Genomic DNA, 17,138 nt, shown 5'->3' with positions numbered 1-17,138 from the left:
AAAGAGAAAATTTTTTACAGCTATCTTAAGACTAGAAATAAGATTCTATATACAAGAGAGGGGGCAAAAGTTTTTTTATGAAAAATTTTAAAACAAGGAATTCAATAGTAATAGATTTTTAGGAAATATTTACAGTTATCTTAAAACTAATAATATAGTTTGGTACACAAAAGGGGAAACGAATATTTATGATAAAATTCACAGGTGTTTTAAAACTAGGGATACAATTCTATTTACAAGATGGGGGACAATAGTTTTAGCAAAGAGGTAAAATTACAACTATCTTAAAACTAGGAATACAGAATACAAATTTGAACTTTTTTAGCGGAGACTTATGCTTGGTCAAGATATTCAGAAGGGGGCTGTAGAAGTACCAGTTTGTTCATATGTAACTTTATTTCTGACAAGCGCGTCTAATTCCGATAGCTGCCCATAAAGACATAATAGTCACATAAGCATTTAAAATCTCGCGTGTTTTTACAGAAGGGCCAATAAGCATACTGTCACAATTCACTTTGAGAGAAAATTGTGGACAAACCATTATTCGCCGAATATAAATCTCAGCAACAGACAATAGAGAAAACTTTTCTCTTTCATAAAATGTTAACACATCCATTCTCGGCGAGTTCCGTTTTTCTGGAATTTTCTCTCAAAGTGAATTTTGACAGCCTACTTATTGGCCCTTCTCAAAAAAAACGCGCGAGAAATGAGTTATCTGTTGTAATGTATTCTGCATAATTTATCCTACCAGCTTTGTATAGAATATATGTAGAAAAATACCAAAACATGGGTGTCTTATCCATAAGCTTCAATGAAAATATAAATTTTGAAGACGCATTTCTCGGCTCGCTGTTTTTCTTTGTACTGCCCATTATCGCATATTTGTCCCATTTTCTATGGGGTTGCCTATCTTTAGGGTACTGATTTGCGATCATAGGCAGTGTAGAACTTTCAATAATTTTTCAGATATATGCGTGATCTCAACCTGATCACCCATGCCACATTTGTCCAGTGTTTACTTCGAGTGAACTGTCGACATGTGACGGCTGAGGTTATCACGATGACGAAGTCCTTTTCCGCACACTTCACACTTGAACGGTCTTAGCTCTTTGCTTTCGTGAACAATCTTGTGGCTGTTGAGGTTCTGCTTTTCGCGAAATCCCTTCCCACACACATCACATTTGTGCGGCTTGTTGTCTGTGTGAATATTCATGTGTCTTCTGAGATTCGCCATTTCGCGAAATTCTCTTCCACATACTTCACATACATGCGATTTTTCGTTCGTGTGAATATTCTGATGGATTTTCAGGACCGCTTTTGTACGAAATTCTTTCCCACACACATCACATCGGTGCGGTCTCTCATTTGTATGAACTGTCCAGTGGCATTTTAAGGTGTACAGAAATTTGAACTTCTTATCGCACACTTTACATTGGTAACTTTTATGATCTGTGTGCACAAATTCATGTGTTTTGAGTTGACAGAGCAGACGAAAGCTTTTCTCACACATTTCACACTTGAAAGGTTTCTCATCTGAATGAGTAAGCATGTGCTTTTTTAATGCTTTCGGCGTACAATACCCTTTTCCACACGATGCACATTTATATGACCGTTCATATAAGTGAGTTTGCTTATGATCATTAAGCTTACTAATTATACTATATGCTTTCTCACACATGTCACATTTGTGAATTCTCACATTATGAGATAGCATGTGAACTTTTAGCTTCCTGTGCGTATCATATTCCTTTCCACATATCTCACATGCCGTGCTAATTTCCCTGAATGATTCGTGTTTGACGCACTTAGAAAGTTCATTCTTGAGTCTGTAATCTCCCTTGTGAAGCACAAGATCCCAGAGCATGGCAAAGCTTTCCCCGCACAACTCACAGTTGAAAGGTGCCTCACTCGAGTGACTTTTTGAGTGCCGTTTCAGCTGGTGGCGCGAATGAAATGCCTTTCCACACAATTCACATTTGAATGGTTTATCGTTCGTGTGAAATTTCTTGTGTTCATTGAGATTGCTAATTGTGGCATATGCCTTCTCACACTGGTCACATTTGAACGATTTTCCTTTGTGATATTTCATATGATCTCTGATCTGGACGAGTTTACGATAACGTCTTCCACACAAATCACAAATATAGGGATTTTCGTCTTCGTAAGTGCTTTGTCCACTATTTGAATGTTCATCGTTCATCTGATTCAATCGATGATTATTAAGCAAGGAGATATTTGGGAATTCTTCGCCGCAAACCTCAACTCGGTGGCTGACGGCATCCGCTTCCTGTGGTTCTGATTTTAATTCAGTCAATGAATCTATTATTTCGATTTCTTCTACTTTCATCGGAGCGTTGAATCCGACGGGTTCTCCTAAATTGTTCTCCTTATTAGCATTTTCAGGCGGTGTATGTATTATTTCCATTTGTTCTACTTTCATCTGGATTGAGTTGTTTAATTCGACGGGTTCTGTTAGTTTGCTGTCCCTGTCAGTTTTTTCAGACAATGTATCTATCTTTTCGATTTGTTCTGCTTTCAACTGAATAGAGGGATTGAATTCGATGGGTTCTCCTAGTTTGTTCTCCTCATTAGATTTTGGATTTTGCTGCTCCATGATCATGCAGTAGACACCTAAAATGTTCAACAAACTTCAGTAAGATCTCAGCCTTCGCGCAAGTTGTTCTTAAATGTTTTTTTTTCAGTGCTCAAAATCTATTCTAATCTGATCGTCAGACAGCAACCTAAATTTTGTTTAGAAACCGTAAGAAAAGTCCAAGTAGTATTTCTGTACGTTTGAAACGATCGTAGCTTCATTCCAGAGAGAATACGAAGAGAGCCGAACAGTGAAAATCAGTCAATACGGCAACACTCCCTTTGTGATGGTTTCAACACTAGCATTTTGGCAACCGCTTCCACATGCTGCACTATAAATGACACCTATTATATTTTGCATAGTGATCATTGGATTTGTTCTAATGATGTGTGTTTCCAAAACAAAGAAATGAAATAAGCTTGTTTTTATGTGTTTATTCATATACAGTCGTGATTCGCTGGTTGGACACTTTTTAACTGGACCGCTTTTTAGTTGGACCTCTGCTAGTTGGACTAAAAATATATGAATGCAAAAATCCCATGTCAAATTTACTTTGACCAAAGAGAATAGGGAAAGAGACGAAGAGTGAAAATCGGTCAAAACGGCAACACGCCCTTTATGATGATTTCAACACTAGAATTTTGGCAACCACTTCTATAGGCAGCACTTTAAATGACTCCTATTATATTTTGAAAACAAACCGTATGTCGATCGATGGATTTGTTTATCAAACGATGTGCATTTCGAAACAAAGAGATGAAATAATTCTAAAGCTTATTTTTACTCATACATATACTCTAGAATGCACCTTACAATCACGATTGAACTAAATTCTGATGAAAATTCAAATTTCTTTTTTGATAGAAGTACAATACTTATCTCCTCCAACTCAGGCATGAGTAATGTTTATTTACATTGCACGATTGGTCTGCTCAATAAGGTATTTTTGGCTTCACACTATTCGTCTCTTTCCCTATTCTCTTTGACTTTGACAATAAATCTGACAATTATTAGAGATGTGAATAGATATAATTACACTACTAACGTCTCATTTGGAGAGTTTTTGACATCTGTCAGCAGGGATACCAGGTATGTTTCAAATGTCTTCACATTTCATAAAAAATGACTTCATTTGTCTTCACCAGCCAGATTTCTGAAAGAAATCGGTCAAGACATCCGAAAAAATTTGTCTTCAAAATGAAAAAGCCATCTTCACAACCTTCTAAACACATCTGGCATCGCTGTCTCTCAGTCGGTCCAACTAACGAATCAAATTCGTTAGTTGAACATAGGTGTGGCCCAACCAGCAAATCACGACTGTACTCTAAAATGCACCTTACAATCACGATTTAAGTAAATTCTGACGAAAATTTATATTTCTTTTTTGATGGATGTACAGTACTTATCTCCTCCAACTCAGGCAGGTATTTTTGGCTTCACACTATTCGTCTCTCTCCCTATTCTCTCTGCTTCATTCTAATCCGTTACACGCAGAATTTTATTAATGCATCGGTAGCATACTTTTCTATCTGCCTCTCGTTTCTTCTGCTGTAAATTTTATGCATTGGACATATTCGGTCTATCCATTCATTGAATGCTTATTAGAAGTATATGCTAGAAAATACATAAAAATCACAGCAGAATAAAAGAGACGGGAATAGAAAGTATGCATAATATTTTTGTTTCTCTCGAATCCATCAATATAATCGGTACAATTATTTTCAATGGCGGGAATGTAAAACAGTCAAAATATAGAAGACGCCGAGTGCGCGCTGCCGCGACGCCGAGCATTCTCCATTTGTCCTTATAACTGACATTTTTAATTTAGCTAGCTGAACTGCCTGTGTGAAGCACCGTACATGAATATTTATACACTACACAATTCGCGGCGCCCTTCAAATATCCTCAAACATTTGCCGTAACTCATTTAATCAAATCAAGAGTAAAGCCAGGGTCGATATGTGTAAACACATTTTTAAAAGGGCATTTTAATTTTTTTTTTTGGGATTTCATGAACATTTGTCTTCATGGTGGATTATATTTTTGGATAGGGCGGATGCACTGCGAAGAACCATTATTAGTTTTGTGCCAGTATAAGACTGGCCAGGCAGAATGAAACATGCCAAATCCGGCCAAAAAGTGTCGAGTCTTCATAAGACTTCAAGAAGTCTCTTTTAGGCGCTTGCATGTGGATTTGTCCATTTACAGACTCTGATATGACGCCGAAATAAATATTTTTCAACATCTACAGATCGCTCGCCGTACAAGGTTTTCTGGTTGGTTGGCTAAGGTTCGGTGCCTTCCAAACGTTGTATACGTAGTGTATTTTTTTATTCAGTTCGTTTATTTAATAGGCACAAATGCGGTAGCTTGGCGGTGCCAATTTGCTTTTTTTACATATCTTAAAACTAAGGGGCTACAATGAACAATTTGTTTTAATATTGAAAGGAACATTTTTTTACCAATTAATACTAAAAATATGATTCGATAATCAAGATTGAACAATAGTTTTTTCAAAAATTTCAGCTCTCTTAAGACTAGGAATACAGATTAATATACAAGAAGAGGAACAAATTTTTATGAGAAGTTTCACAGCTATCTTACAAGATGGGGATGAATATTTTTTTATGATAAAGTTTAAAGCTGTCTTAAAACTAGGAATAAAATACTGTTTTCTGGTGTAATGTATTCTGAGTCTTCTATGATGCACAATCTAGGGGCAGATCACCTGTGATGCATTTTTAAATCAAGAATATTAATCGCTGTTTCTTGCCATCAAAATAGAATGTATTTTGCGTTGCGGGTAGGGCGTCAAAGCCCTGCAAGAAACTATATCTACATCCAAAAAAAAACATCGAACGAAGTGGATCGGCGCAGGGCGTTTGTTCGACAGACTTATCTGCGAGGGAGTGTAAAATTGATGCAAAATGGACATTAAATACATTTTTTCAATTTCGATGCAAATTTGATGTACATTTCTAGAGTGATCTGCCCTTAGTGTACAGTGCATAATTTAAACTACCAGCTTTGTTTAGGAAATATCTAGAACAACATAAATTTTGAACAGCGTTTTCTTGGCTTGCTGTCTTTCTTTGTAGAACTTTTAATGTTTTTTTTCGGACATATGTGTGTCTAAATCTGGTCATACAGGCCATATTTACAGTGTTTACATCGAGTGAACCGTCGACATGTGACGGCTTAGGTTATCGCGAAAACGAAGTCCTTTTCCGCACAATTCACACTTGAACGGTTTTAGTTCTTTGCTTTCGTGAACAATTTTGTGACGATTGAGGTTCTGCTTTTCGCGAAATCCTTTCCCACACACATCACATCTGTGTGATTTTCTGTCTGTGTGAATATTCATGTGTCTTTTGAGATTCCCTATTTCGCGAAATTTTCTTCCACACACTTCACATATGTGCGGTTTTTCGTTTGTGTGAATATTCTGATGGTTTTTAAGGACATCTTTTATACGAAATTCTTTTCCACACACTTCACATCTGTGCGGCTTTTTGCCTGTGTGAATATCCATGTGTCTTTTGAGATTCCGTATTATGCGAAATTTTCTTCCACACACTTCACATATGTGCGGTTTTTCGTTTGTGTGAATATACTGATGGTTTTTAAAGACATCTTTTGTACGAAATTCTTTTCCACACACTTCACATCTGTGCGGCTTTTTGCCAGTGTGAATATTCATGTGTTTTATGAGACTCGGCATTTCGCGAAATTTTCTTCCACACACTTCACATATGTGCGGTTTTTCGTTTGTGTGAATATTCTGATGGTTTTTAAAGAGAGCGTTTGTACTAAATTCTTTCCCACACACTTCACATCTGTGCGGCTTTGTGCCTGGGTGAATATTCATGTGTCTTCTGAGATTTGACATTTTGCGAAATTCTCTTCCACACACTTGACACATGTGAGAACTTTCGTTAGTGTGAATATTCTGATGAGTTTTAAGAACAGCTTTTGTACGATATTCTTTCCCACACACATCACATCTGTGCGGTTTTTCATTTGTGTGAATTGTCCAGTGACATTTTAGGTCGCAGTTAAATTTGAACTTCTTATCGCACACTTTACATTGGTATCTTTTATGATCTGTGTGCACCAAGTCATGTTTTTTTAGTTGACTGAGCAGACGAAAGCTTTTCTCGCACATTTCACACTTGAAAGGTTTCTCATCTGAATGAGTCAGTATATGACCTTTTAGCTTTCTGAGCGTATCATACTCCTTTCCACATATCTCACATGCTGTGCTAATTACCCTGAGAGATTCGTGTTTGGCGCACTTAGAAAGTTCATTCTTGAGCCTGTAATCCCCCTTGTGAAGCACAAGGTCCCAGAGCATGGGAAAGCTTTCTCCACACAATTCACAGTTGAAAGGTGCCTCACTCGAGTGATTTTTTGGGAAATTTTCGCAATAAACCTCACATCGATGGTTGGCGGCATCCGCTTCCTGCGGTTCCGTTTTTAATTCGGTCAATGAATCTATTATTTCGATTTCCTCTACTTTAATCGGAATAGAGGTGTTGATTTCGACGGGTTCACTTATTTTTTTCACCTTATTTCCATTTTTAGGCGGCCTATCTGTTATTTTCATTTCCTTTACTTTCACCTGAATTGAGGTGTTCAGTTCGACGGGTTCTGTTAATTTGTTGTCCCTGTCAGTTTTTTCGGGCAATGTATCTATCTTTACGATTTCTTCTACTTTCAAATGAGTAGAGGTGTTGACTTCGACGGGTTTTCCTAATTTGTTTTCATTAGATTTTGGATTTTGCTGCTCCATGCTAATGCAGCTGACACCTAAAATGTTCAACAAACTTCAGTAAGATCTCTGTTTTACGCAAGATATTTTTAAATGTTTTGTTTTTATAGTGCAGTTGTGATACGCGGGATGGACACTTTTTAGCTTGGGCGAAAGTCCTTATAGGTCAAAGCCCAAATGACTGCTCAGGGTAACGAACCTAAATTCGGGCAGGGTCAATAAGGGCTCGTAAACCTTCTCACCCGTCGGTACGAACCACGAGAATAATTACTCATCAAGCGGGAGTTCACATACGCTTACCCCGTTAAGGGGTTATATTCCAAAGAATTGAATTCTATCGTAAAGTTCAGGTTCCAAGAACGTTACCTTAAATTTTTATAGAGATCGGAGCAGTAGACGCTAAGCTATAGCATTTTTCATCTTGCTCCCTTACGAAGGCGTGGCTTATACTTGAAAATTTAAACGCGATTATCTCGAAATCATGTTTCCCAAAAACGTCTTTGCGGTGACTGCGATTGCCGAAAAAGTTTTCAACCGATCTCAAAACTTTTTTTTAGCTTGCTCGTAATTTAACTGGCGTTTCCTTAAACGATCCCATCTTTTCGTCAAAATTTTCATATTATTGTTATGAATTTTTTAATATTTTTTTCAGGTGAAAATAGTGTTTTACATTTCTTATAAAAGAAATGTATAGAATTCGCTCAAACTTTCAAGATTTTTTTCCGAGGCCCGGAGGGCCGAGTCTTATATACCAATCGACTCAGCTCGACGATTTGGGACAATGTCTGTGTGTGTGTGTCTGTGTGTGTGTATGTAACGGACAAATTCTCATTCGTGTTTCTCAGCAATGGCTGAACCGATCTTATCCAAACCAATTTTAAATGAAAGAACTAAAAAACAGTATGAACGCTATTAATTTGTTTTTGATTCTGATGGTTAGTTTCCAAGATATGAATGTTTGAATGCGTAAAAATGGCGTTTTTTGCAGTTTTTTTAAATTATCTGCCGAAATTGACAATATAGATTAACAATTTATATATTTTAAGACAGATTTAACGAATGCCTTTCGAACAAGCTATAGATTGTAGAAATCGGACTATTATCAAAAGAGATATTTAACATTAAATTCGGACGAAAGATTTTTATCATTTCCCATTGCCAGAAATATGACCAAAAACATATAATCTATTATTAACGCCAAAACGGCTTATTTTAGGTCAATAGTATCTTCAGAGAATTTAATGGAGGTAATATGGCCTTTCTTTTGGAATTGCGCTTTTGCTGATTAATCCCCCTATGAGTGAGATATTTGCACAAATTTTCTTGGAAGTGATTATATCGAAATGATGTCTTCAGCAAATTTGTAGCTCTTGCTTTTGCGAATAACTTTACTAAAGACTTTAAATATCTATTTTGAATACTTTAAAAGTTATGGCTTGTTGTTTGTTGATTACTCTTTCTCGCACATTTATTGTTCAATATAGTAATAATCCATTGAAATAAGCCAAACATTATTTCGATAAAACGAATTTTGTATTTTATTTTACTATCTACAACCGCTAGAAATAATCACCGAACACTTCCAAGTTGTCTGGAAGGAACTTGATAACTTATCAGTACAAAAATGTTCATTTGTGCGAACCTTCTGACTGCAATTTTTCTAACTTATAACCATCGGATCCATCTGAAACATATCGGAAAATGAAAAGCGAAAAAAATAACTCCAAGCAACGGCGTAGCCAAGAGGAGGTTTTGGGGTTTAACACCATACAACACCCCCCCCCCCACAACACCCAAAAAATATTGGATTGAAGCTGAAAATTTATTGATGCAGACTGATTTAATTCAATATTATAATAACAATTATCTGATCCGTAGATTGATAACCTGTTGTTGTTAACATCATTAGGACTTTTGATAAATTGTCGGAATGGGGTCCTGATATGTAACTGATATATTGGTCTTGATTTCACAGTTGTCTAATTGCATCAATATCAAATTCCTGTCTGAAAACATTCCATTAGAAAATCCCAGAGTTCTGTAATCAATCATAATCCTCAGATTTCTTTTCAAATTGAACTCGCTTTTGTAGAGATGTACTATAATAAGGGTCTTTATTTAATAGGAAGCGAAGTTAAAATTGATTTAATGTCTATGAAACATAGAACTGCTCACCAAAAAATGCATAACTTTCAACATTTGCTAAAAATGTTTTTGCCTTTCTCATTCACTCTAAAATTCGTCAATCTAATCCCGACCCGGAGAGCCGAGTGTCATATGCCAATCGACTGAGTTCGTCGAGATCGGAAAATGTCTGTGTGTGTATGTGTGTATGTGGAAAAAATGTGACCTCTGTTTCTCAGAGATGGCTGGACCGATCTGCACAAAGTTAGTCTCAAATGAAAGGTGCAACCTTCCCATCGGCTGCTATTGAATTTTTTATTGATTGGACTTCCGGTTCCGGAGTTACGAGTTGAAGAGTGCAATCACACAGCAAATTCCCATATAAACTGAAATGAAAAATTTTCAAAATCAAATTTGTATTTTCGATGCCAAATGACTTTAAAATGCATGAAACATTGAGATGTTTGACAAAAATTGACTTCTTTGGACTTTGGTACATTTTTGCCTTTCTCATATAGAAAGTTTATGCAATCACTCTAAAAATCGTTAATCATACCGGCCCAGAGAGAGTATGCAGTGAGGGGTTGCTACTTTAAAATTAAAACTAATTTAAAATTTCTTAACAAGTTGAAAATTTTCGGCAGGACCTGGACCTCCCGGATCTTTCTCCATGAGCCGCCGCTGGTTTCAAGCGATGTTTCAGTATCACATAGTATCTCAAGATCGTGGCTGTCGATCCATTGTATGTATGTGCAAATCGTACTGAACATGTAATATTCATTTCCACCATTGTATTGAACATAACCAGCCATGGAATCGTAGTCTGGACAAAAAAGACAAGCACAATTGCACCACTAGATGGATTAAAACAGGTTTTTATTTTGGGAATGTGTCGAGTTGAGACGAAAACGTAATATGATTAATAACGAGGATAACACTTTCCGAATGTAGAGAGAAATTTATGAAAAATTACGATTTCCATTCGACTCTAGCAGATTCTGATCAATTTTGATGAGCATTTGATTTTTGTTGTATGACCAATTATATGTATAGGTCAAATGTTTAAAAACAGTAATTTAAGGTCAAGATAACATCATTTTGAAACCGCCAATTTCGGAGGTTTAGTATCTTCGATGAGTTTTACAAACGTTAAACAGCGCATCATTTGATAAAATAATTTTGACGGTATATCGTCCAAGAAGTATGTATGGTGAGTTTTCTCAGGTTAATATTCATGACTACAATAAAGTCTCAACAAATTCGCTAAAGATACGAACCTTGTTACTATTTTCTGGAAAATAATTCTGCATAATTTTAAAACTTCAAAAATTATGGTTTCGGAATTATGCCGTTTGGACAGTAAGATCGATTTTCACCAAACCCCCACCAAACCGAATTTCTGGCTACGCCGCTGACTTCAAGTAAGTAGAAACAAAGTCGTTCTACACTCGTTCTTCGAACGCTGAAACTTCTTCGAACGCTGAATATCTATTATAATACATTGACACCCCAATTTTATCAGCCAAATATGAATTGCCAAATATGTTTTTTTTATTGCATCGAACTACAACAATTTTTAGGTAGCTTTCAAGGGGTTATTTTATAGACTTCTTCCAAAATTTGGCGAACCTATTCCAATTCGTATACCGTTTCGTTGCAGATAGAGAAAATACTGAAATTTTCAGCTTTTTTCCTACACAATATTACGAAAGCTTATTAAACAATTTTTCCTAATAAGTTTGTGAAAATTATAAACTATTTGAAATTTTTTAATAGTTTAATTTTTTATTTAACCGTGATTTTTTAATAAATAGTGACCGTCGCTTCACAACGTAGTCTATTTTTCACGGCTTGCGGTGAGCACGATCTCTCGAATTGCTGAAATGAAAATTATGGAATAGAAAATAATTTTTAGTGTTCTTTACAGATTTAACTCGCCGCGCAGATAGCTCTGAATTAGACCCGCTGGTGCCCTAAGACGATTTCGCTAAATTTTCGGAGCACTGTGCACCCAGTGCATTAACGCAAGTGACGGAAGGCTATCGAAAAGTTTCGTGAAAATGAAAATTCCAGTAATGATGATGATTTCCCCAAACGGTTCGTTTTCGAGAGGTTTTTATTTGTTCTTTGGCATTAGGATTAGCGATAATAATTCAAATCAAGGATACTACTGGGAAGTCACCTTTAGAAAAAGTCGATGTCGAAGTAAAATTTGGAACTATGCACGCATGCACTTCAGAGATAGCGTGACATCAGGAGCTGCGATTTCATTTCAACGCTTTTTTGTGAAAAGGGCGATACTCACAAATGTAAACATAAGGCTTTTTTCATACATGCGAATGATAAATAAATAACCCCTTTAGGAAAATTCAGTTTTCCCACCACAATTTAGATATTTTATTAACAGAGCATTAACGATAATTCTTGTCCATGGGCCATTTTTTCGCTTTCCCATTGATTTGGTTTGAGGTTTCTAGCACTGATGTTGTCCTATGCTGATTTGAGCGATTCTCTGAGTCCTGCCACTATCCCATGTAGTATGTGTTATCAAAAACATCGCGAAACATCAAGTTCTAAATGTTCTCAAACGATATAATATCCGAAGAGAGTGATAAGAGTTATAAGAAATGTCTCATCACACTGTTAGGTGGATTAAAAGCGTTTTTTTTGGAAAAATCGTCCCCATTTTCAAAAAGAAGAAAGTTTTTTATCAATCGTTCAAGGACACCACAGATACATGTACTAATGATTTTTTTTTAGTTTTATGCTTTCAGTTGAGCCACAGAGAACAGACATCCATGATCGAACAAAAATATTTAAAAAACGTGTGTAAACATTTGAATTAATATACTAAAAACACTAGCGCCGCCACACCAACCTATCCCAACTATCCGTCAAATCGATTCCGGAACCGGTTCGAAATCCTGGATGGATTCTGCATGGAATCTAGCTCAAAGAAAACAACCGATTCCGACTCTATCGGTTGACGCATTTGAGATGGAATTCATGCTGGAAGTCCGAATCGGTTCCGGACTAGTTTGACTGGGTAGACGAATAACCGCTGTCAATTCTGTTGAACTCAGCCACAAAAAACATGACGACAGTAGCGCACCTGGTTTAGATATCCAAACTACCTTCGAAACCGTTAGAGATTTTACACAAGTTGAATGCTGAAGATGGACGTCTGTTCTCTGTGGTTGAGCTGTTGGACTGGAATCGTAGTCACGGCAAACCTCTTTGAAGAAAACGCGTTTTTCGGAAATTGCTATAACTTTGACAATTATTAATTTTTTTTTATGTTCTCAGGTGGATTTTGCCAATTGGACATGGTAATACGCTAGACGGATAACAAGTATTTCATAAAAATATGGCTACATACCTTTACAAAAATTCAATGTTTTCCCTTTTTTCCCGCATCTCAACATATATAACCCCTTAAGGCTCAAGTTACCTCAAGGCTTGGTAGTGTGCGTAAGAAAAATTGTGTTCAGCTTTGCCACCAGATTATCCATTTAAACCTTTTCAAAACTCTAAAAGAAGAATATCAGTCGATTTATTAGATCATCACGATTCAATTCATGCAAAATACCTGCTGGAAAAAGCATCGGCTTAGCTGTGATTTTATCATTGCGCTGTTGTGTTGCGTACCCCAGCACGGTGTGGTAGTGTGACAAAAAATCACAGCCACTTTTTCAAAAGCTAGGGTGACCATATCAGACGAGTAAAAAACCAGGACAGTCGAAAGAGTAGTGCTTCCCCCCGCTACCTCTCAATCGACATTGCCATTTCCGCATGTTTTCGGCAGTTAAAAAGTTCTGGGGTCTGGCAGACAGAGCTTCGACAGTAAAAAAGATCTGGGAGTTCTTGCTACACCACCATCAGTAAACGTTTCATTTTTCAGTACTAAAAGCATGACATTGACGTAAATCAGCAACATCAGCGATCCCAAGTAGCTTCCCTGCGCTATGCCTGGCAATCTCCAATGACAACTATTATCTCTCGATTTGAGAGCTACAAAACCTACCGTTGTTACCAAAAATTTCGAAAATGTAGAAAATGCCAGCTTCTGCCTTCAAACTGTTCATATAAAAACAAATAAATGCTTTGGTTGGTAAAGGAATTTATATTTCCTCTGCACTCAATTCCAATCTGCATGAAGTTTCAGTCAGTTGGAAAGTTAATGAATGAGGAAGGCGATGAATCTGAATTCTGGTTTCGGTAAATACAAGCAGAAATAAGTAACTGATTTTGAAACTTCGCAGCACTGGTTTGAGTGCGATATTTCATACTCGATTGCCTTGTACGCAGCGCACCTGGATTCGAGCCCCGACCCCGCACATAGGGTTAGAAATTTTCATAAGAGATTTTTCTAACCCGAAGAGGCGAATGACCTTAAGGTTAAAACCTCTATAATCAAAATGAAAAAAAATCGAATTTTATTGTATATCCATCGGATCTTGTGTACGCGCTTTGTTACTTTGCGTGAAGATCTTATTTCTTATTGAAGATCGATTTACTTCATTGCCTCTTGGTGCTTGTGGATCACTTAGTCCGTTTTCTCTCGGTTTTTCGTTTTCGTTCATGCTATCCTCACTGTTGATGTTGTATGGGCTTTCACGATTACCTGGTTTGAGTTTTTTGTGGGGCCTACGGGTCACGATCGCGTATCCGTGTTCTTTGTTATTTACTTTACTATCGGTGGTGCTAGCAGTTGATTGGGAAGTAGTAGGCGCATCACAATGATTGTCTGTTGTTCCAGTATTCGTTGGTGCCTGAGCTGCAACTCCAGTGGTTTGTGATTTAGTTGATGTTGTTGAAGGCCTGTGTGATGGGTATGCTTGCAGGTGATATTGCTTCGTTAGAGATTTGTGTACATGGTTTCTCGTAATGTGTCTTCTTGTGTAACAACGTAGGGCACGCAGGAGTCTGTCCTTCATACATGCACAGCGTGATTTGAGATTTGGTCACGCGTTTTGCTTTGAATTGAAAGTTCAGATATGACGCATTTTCACGAAATAAACACCGTTGGAATCACATAGAAATTTTTTTCCTGGTTTCAAACTTAAAGGATTCTGTCTTACGTATTCCGACATAATGGTTGTAATAAATTTATTAATAGTGCCCGTGTGTAGATCGTGCAGACGCATATCAATCTTATCATTGTGAATATAAACGGGTATCTTGGTCCTAACATTATCATGCTCAACAACGTATTGCATGTTGTCTTCCATAGCGTAGCTTTCCGTTATGGCCAAAGTTTTAAACGTTATCAGTCACTAGTGTGGTGGGCTTGTATAACTACGACTTCCGTTAGTCTGAACTGCATTTGCAAATTTGCTGTTGAATTTTGCTGTTGAGTTTCAAACATCTTAAAATGAATGATCGATATCGCACCGATGGAAGTAACGGTGCTTTATTGTTCACACTGGCTTGGGACGAATATTATTATTCGATTGCTTTGTTTGTTTATAATACTGCCACGGTACATATGGTCGGTGTTAAGTCAGACCGGACCAAGTCGCAAAACATCAAAAAATGAGTTAATGATAGCACTGGATAAAGAATTTCTTCATCTACATTCCACCTTTACCAGATTTGAAATATGAAACAATAAACAAGAATTATGGTACAAATTATTTTCCAATTATAATGTAAAGGATGCTGCGATTCAAACTTTAAACGCATTTTTCTCGAAATCAATGCACTGTCACTTAGTCCGGTCTGACCTAACACCGACCATATAGACAGCAGACTTTAGGTAGAAACGTTCGTTTGATTCACTGCACTGTTAACAAGCAGAGCGCCTGAGTAGATACTAGTATCGACCCAGTAGTAATTCCATGATCCCCAGCTCGAGAGAGCACTCAATGAAATTTTACTCGATAGTTGATATGCTTCTTTTTATGGAATGGATTTCCAATAAGACGAAAAAGAGCTACTAGCAAGAGAACTCAAGTAGAAGCAGAAGCACCAAAACACCGATGTGTCTTTTCAGAGGCACCAAAGAGAATTATTCGGGTCCCGGATTGAAAGACGATTTGAGCCGAGAAGAAGCGCTGGTAACCATTGTTTCATCGATATTGACGAGGCACTATTGAGAGATTAAAAAAACCATCGGAAGGTACAATGGGGAGATTCGACTGTATTATGTTTTGTTTGTCGCATTCCGATGGAGGATGAGTATACGTTGCAGTTATGGTTGCGGTCGGTCGTAACTGCGATCTGGAGCATAGTGAAAAGCGAAGACTGAATAAATAGAAATATATTAGGCTCCCAGGAGAAAAACCAGGACAAATCAAGCATTTTCCTCGACTTCCCAGGACAGTCAATGCAAAACCAGGACATGTCCTGGTAAACCAGGACGTATGGTCACCCTACAAAAGCACCATTTAGCGAAACCGATAATTTTTTCCAGCAGCTAGTTTGTATGATTTGAATCGTTGTGAGCTAATAAATCGGCTGATATTCCTCTTTTAGAGTTTTGAAAAGGTTTAAATGGGTAATCAGGTGGTAAAGCTGAAAACAATTTTTCCTACCCATACTACCCAGCGTTCAAATCTAACACATGCTCTCAAAAAAGGTAACTTGAACCTCAATAAAAATCAATCCTAAAGAGAGCTGCCAACCAAATCTCACAACTAGGGATGCTCAAAAGCTGCGCTTTTCGATGTTTTCTGAGCGACAATCAGGGCGAGGCCTTAAGACTCCTTTCGAGTCCGGAATTAGCAAACAAGAGACACAAGTGAAACAAATACGATAAAAAATAACTTCTATTTGTAAGAGACCTACTACACTTTCATGCTTTTACAACTTATTACGACTACATATACTTGCTATACTTGCGGTACCATGTTTAACAGGGTTCCGTTGATGACTTCGTCGACCGATTCATTGGCCTACTGTGTCGAAAACTGGCCTCGTGGAGGTTCGCCGACTGGTCGTTGCTACTGCTCGCCTTCTCTGCGCCAACTCGGCATGTCGCATGCGGAATGAGGCTACCACGATATGATGCCCTAATAGAAGTCTCCGTTGGTAGTCTCGCTGTTCGCCTCTTCTGCGCCTTCTCGGCTAATCACCTGCGGACTGAAGACACCACGATATGGTGCGATAATCGGCTACTCCGCTGGTAGTCTCGATGCTTGCCTTTTCTGGGCCTTCTCGGCTAATTCAGACGCAGTAGCTTTCCTGTAATTTTCTGTTTGGGACCTTTCGGATGTTGCAAGCTGGAGTGAAGTGATCGGAAAGTGCTTTTATTCTGCTCTTGGCCGTCCAGTCACTATTAGCTGACCTGAGAAAGAGGTGTTGTCTGGAAATGGTTACAAACCCGACAAAGGTCCGCTGGACCTATCCAGCGTGATTAGCACATGTGACGTCAATCGTATTCTTTGTCTCGCAATAATCCGTACCAGTCATAATTTTTACCACACATTCCTTTTTAATCGCTTAGCGCTTGTTTTCATTATTTACGACGAACATTTTAGATTAAGTTTTATAAGGTTTATAACTACTTTTTCTATGATACTTTACTAATCTTTGTTACTAGCGCACTATCTCTTCTTCTTCTGTGCTCCTTTTTAACTATCTCCTACAGAATCGTAACCACTTTAAATTGCACAACTTTACTTGGTAAGCTTGAAACGACCGTTTCTT

The 17,138-nt window shown here is 37.5% G+C and overlaps 1 protein-coding gene across 2 annotated transcripts in view; it reads right to left on the bottom strand.

Moving 5' to 3' along the window:
- Nucleotides 1-707: 707 nt before the first annotated feature.
- The window catches only part of LOC131692228 (zinc finger protein OZF-like), a 28,773-nt gene continuing 12,342 nt past the window's right edge, over nucleotides 708-17,138 (bottom strand). The window contains exon 3 of one of the 2 annotated variants that reach the window (XM_058979145.1): nucleotides 708-2,631. In XM_058979145.1, coding sequence (XP_058835128.1) covers nucleotides 1,016-2,620 — 1,605 coding nt within the window. In that variant the 5' untranslated portion in view covers nucleotides 2,621-2,631 and the 3' untranslated portion in view covers nucleotides 708-1,015. Of the gene's footprint in view, nucleotides 2,632-3,839; nucleotides 7,403-17,138 lie in introns of those variants that run through there. The other variant, XM_058979144.1, reaches the window with a different exon arrangement.

Source organism: Topomyia yanbarensis, chromosome 3 (assembly GCF_030247195.1).
Source record: "Topomyia yanbarensis strain Yona2022 chromosome 3, ASM3024719v1, whole genome shotgun sequence".
NCBI classification, from domain to species: Eukaryota; Metazoa; Arthropoda; class Insecta; order Diptera; family Culicidae; genus Topomyia; species Topomyia yanbarensis.
This window is presented reverse-complemented; position numbering and strand designations above follow the sequence as displayed.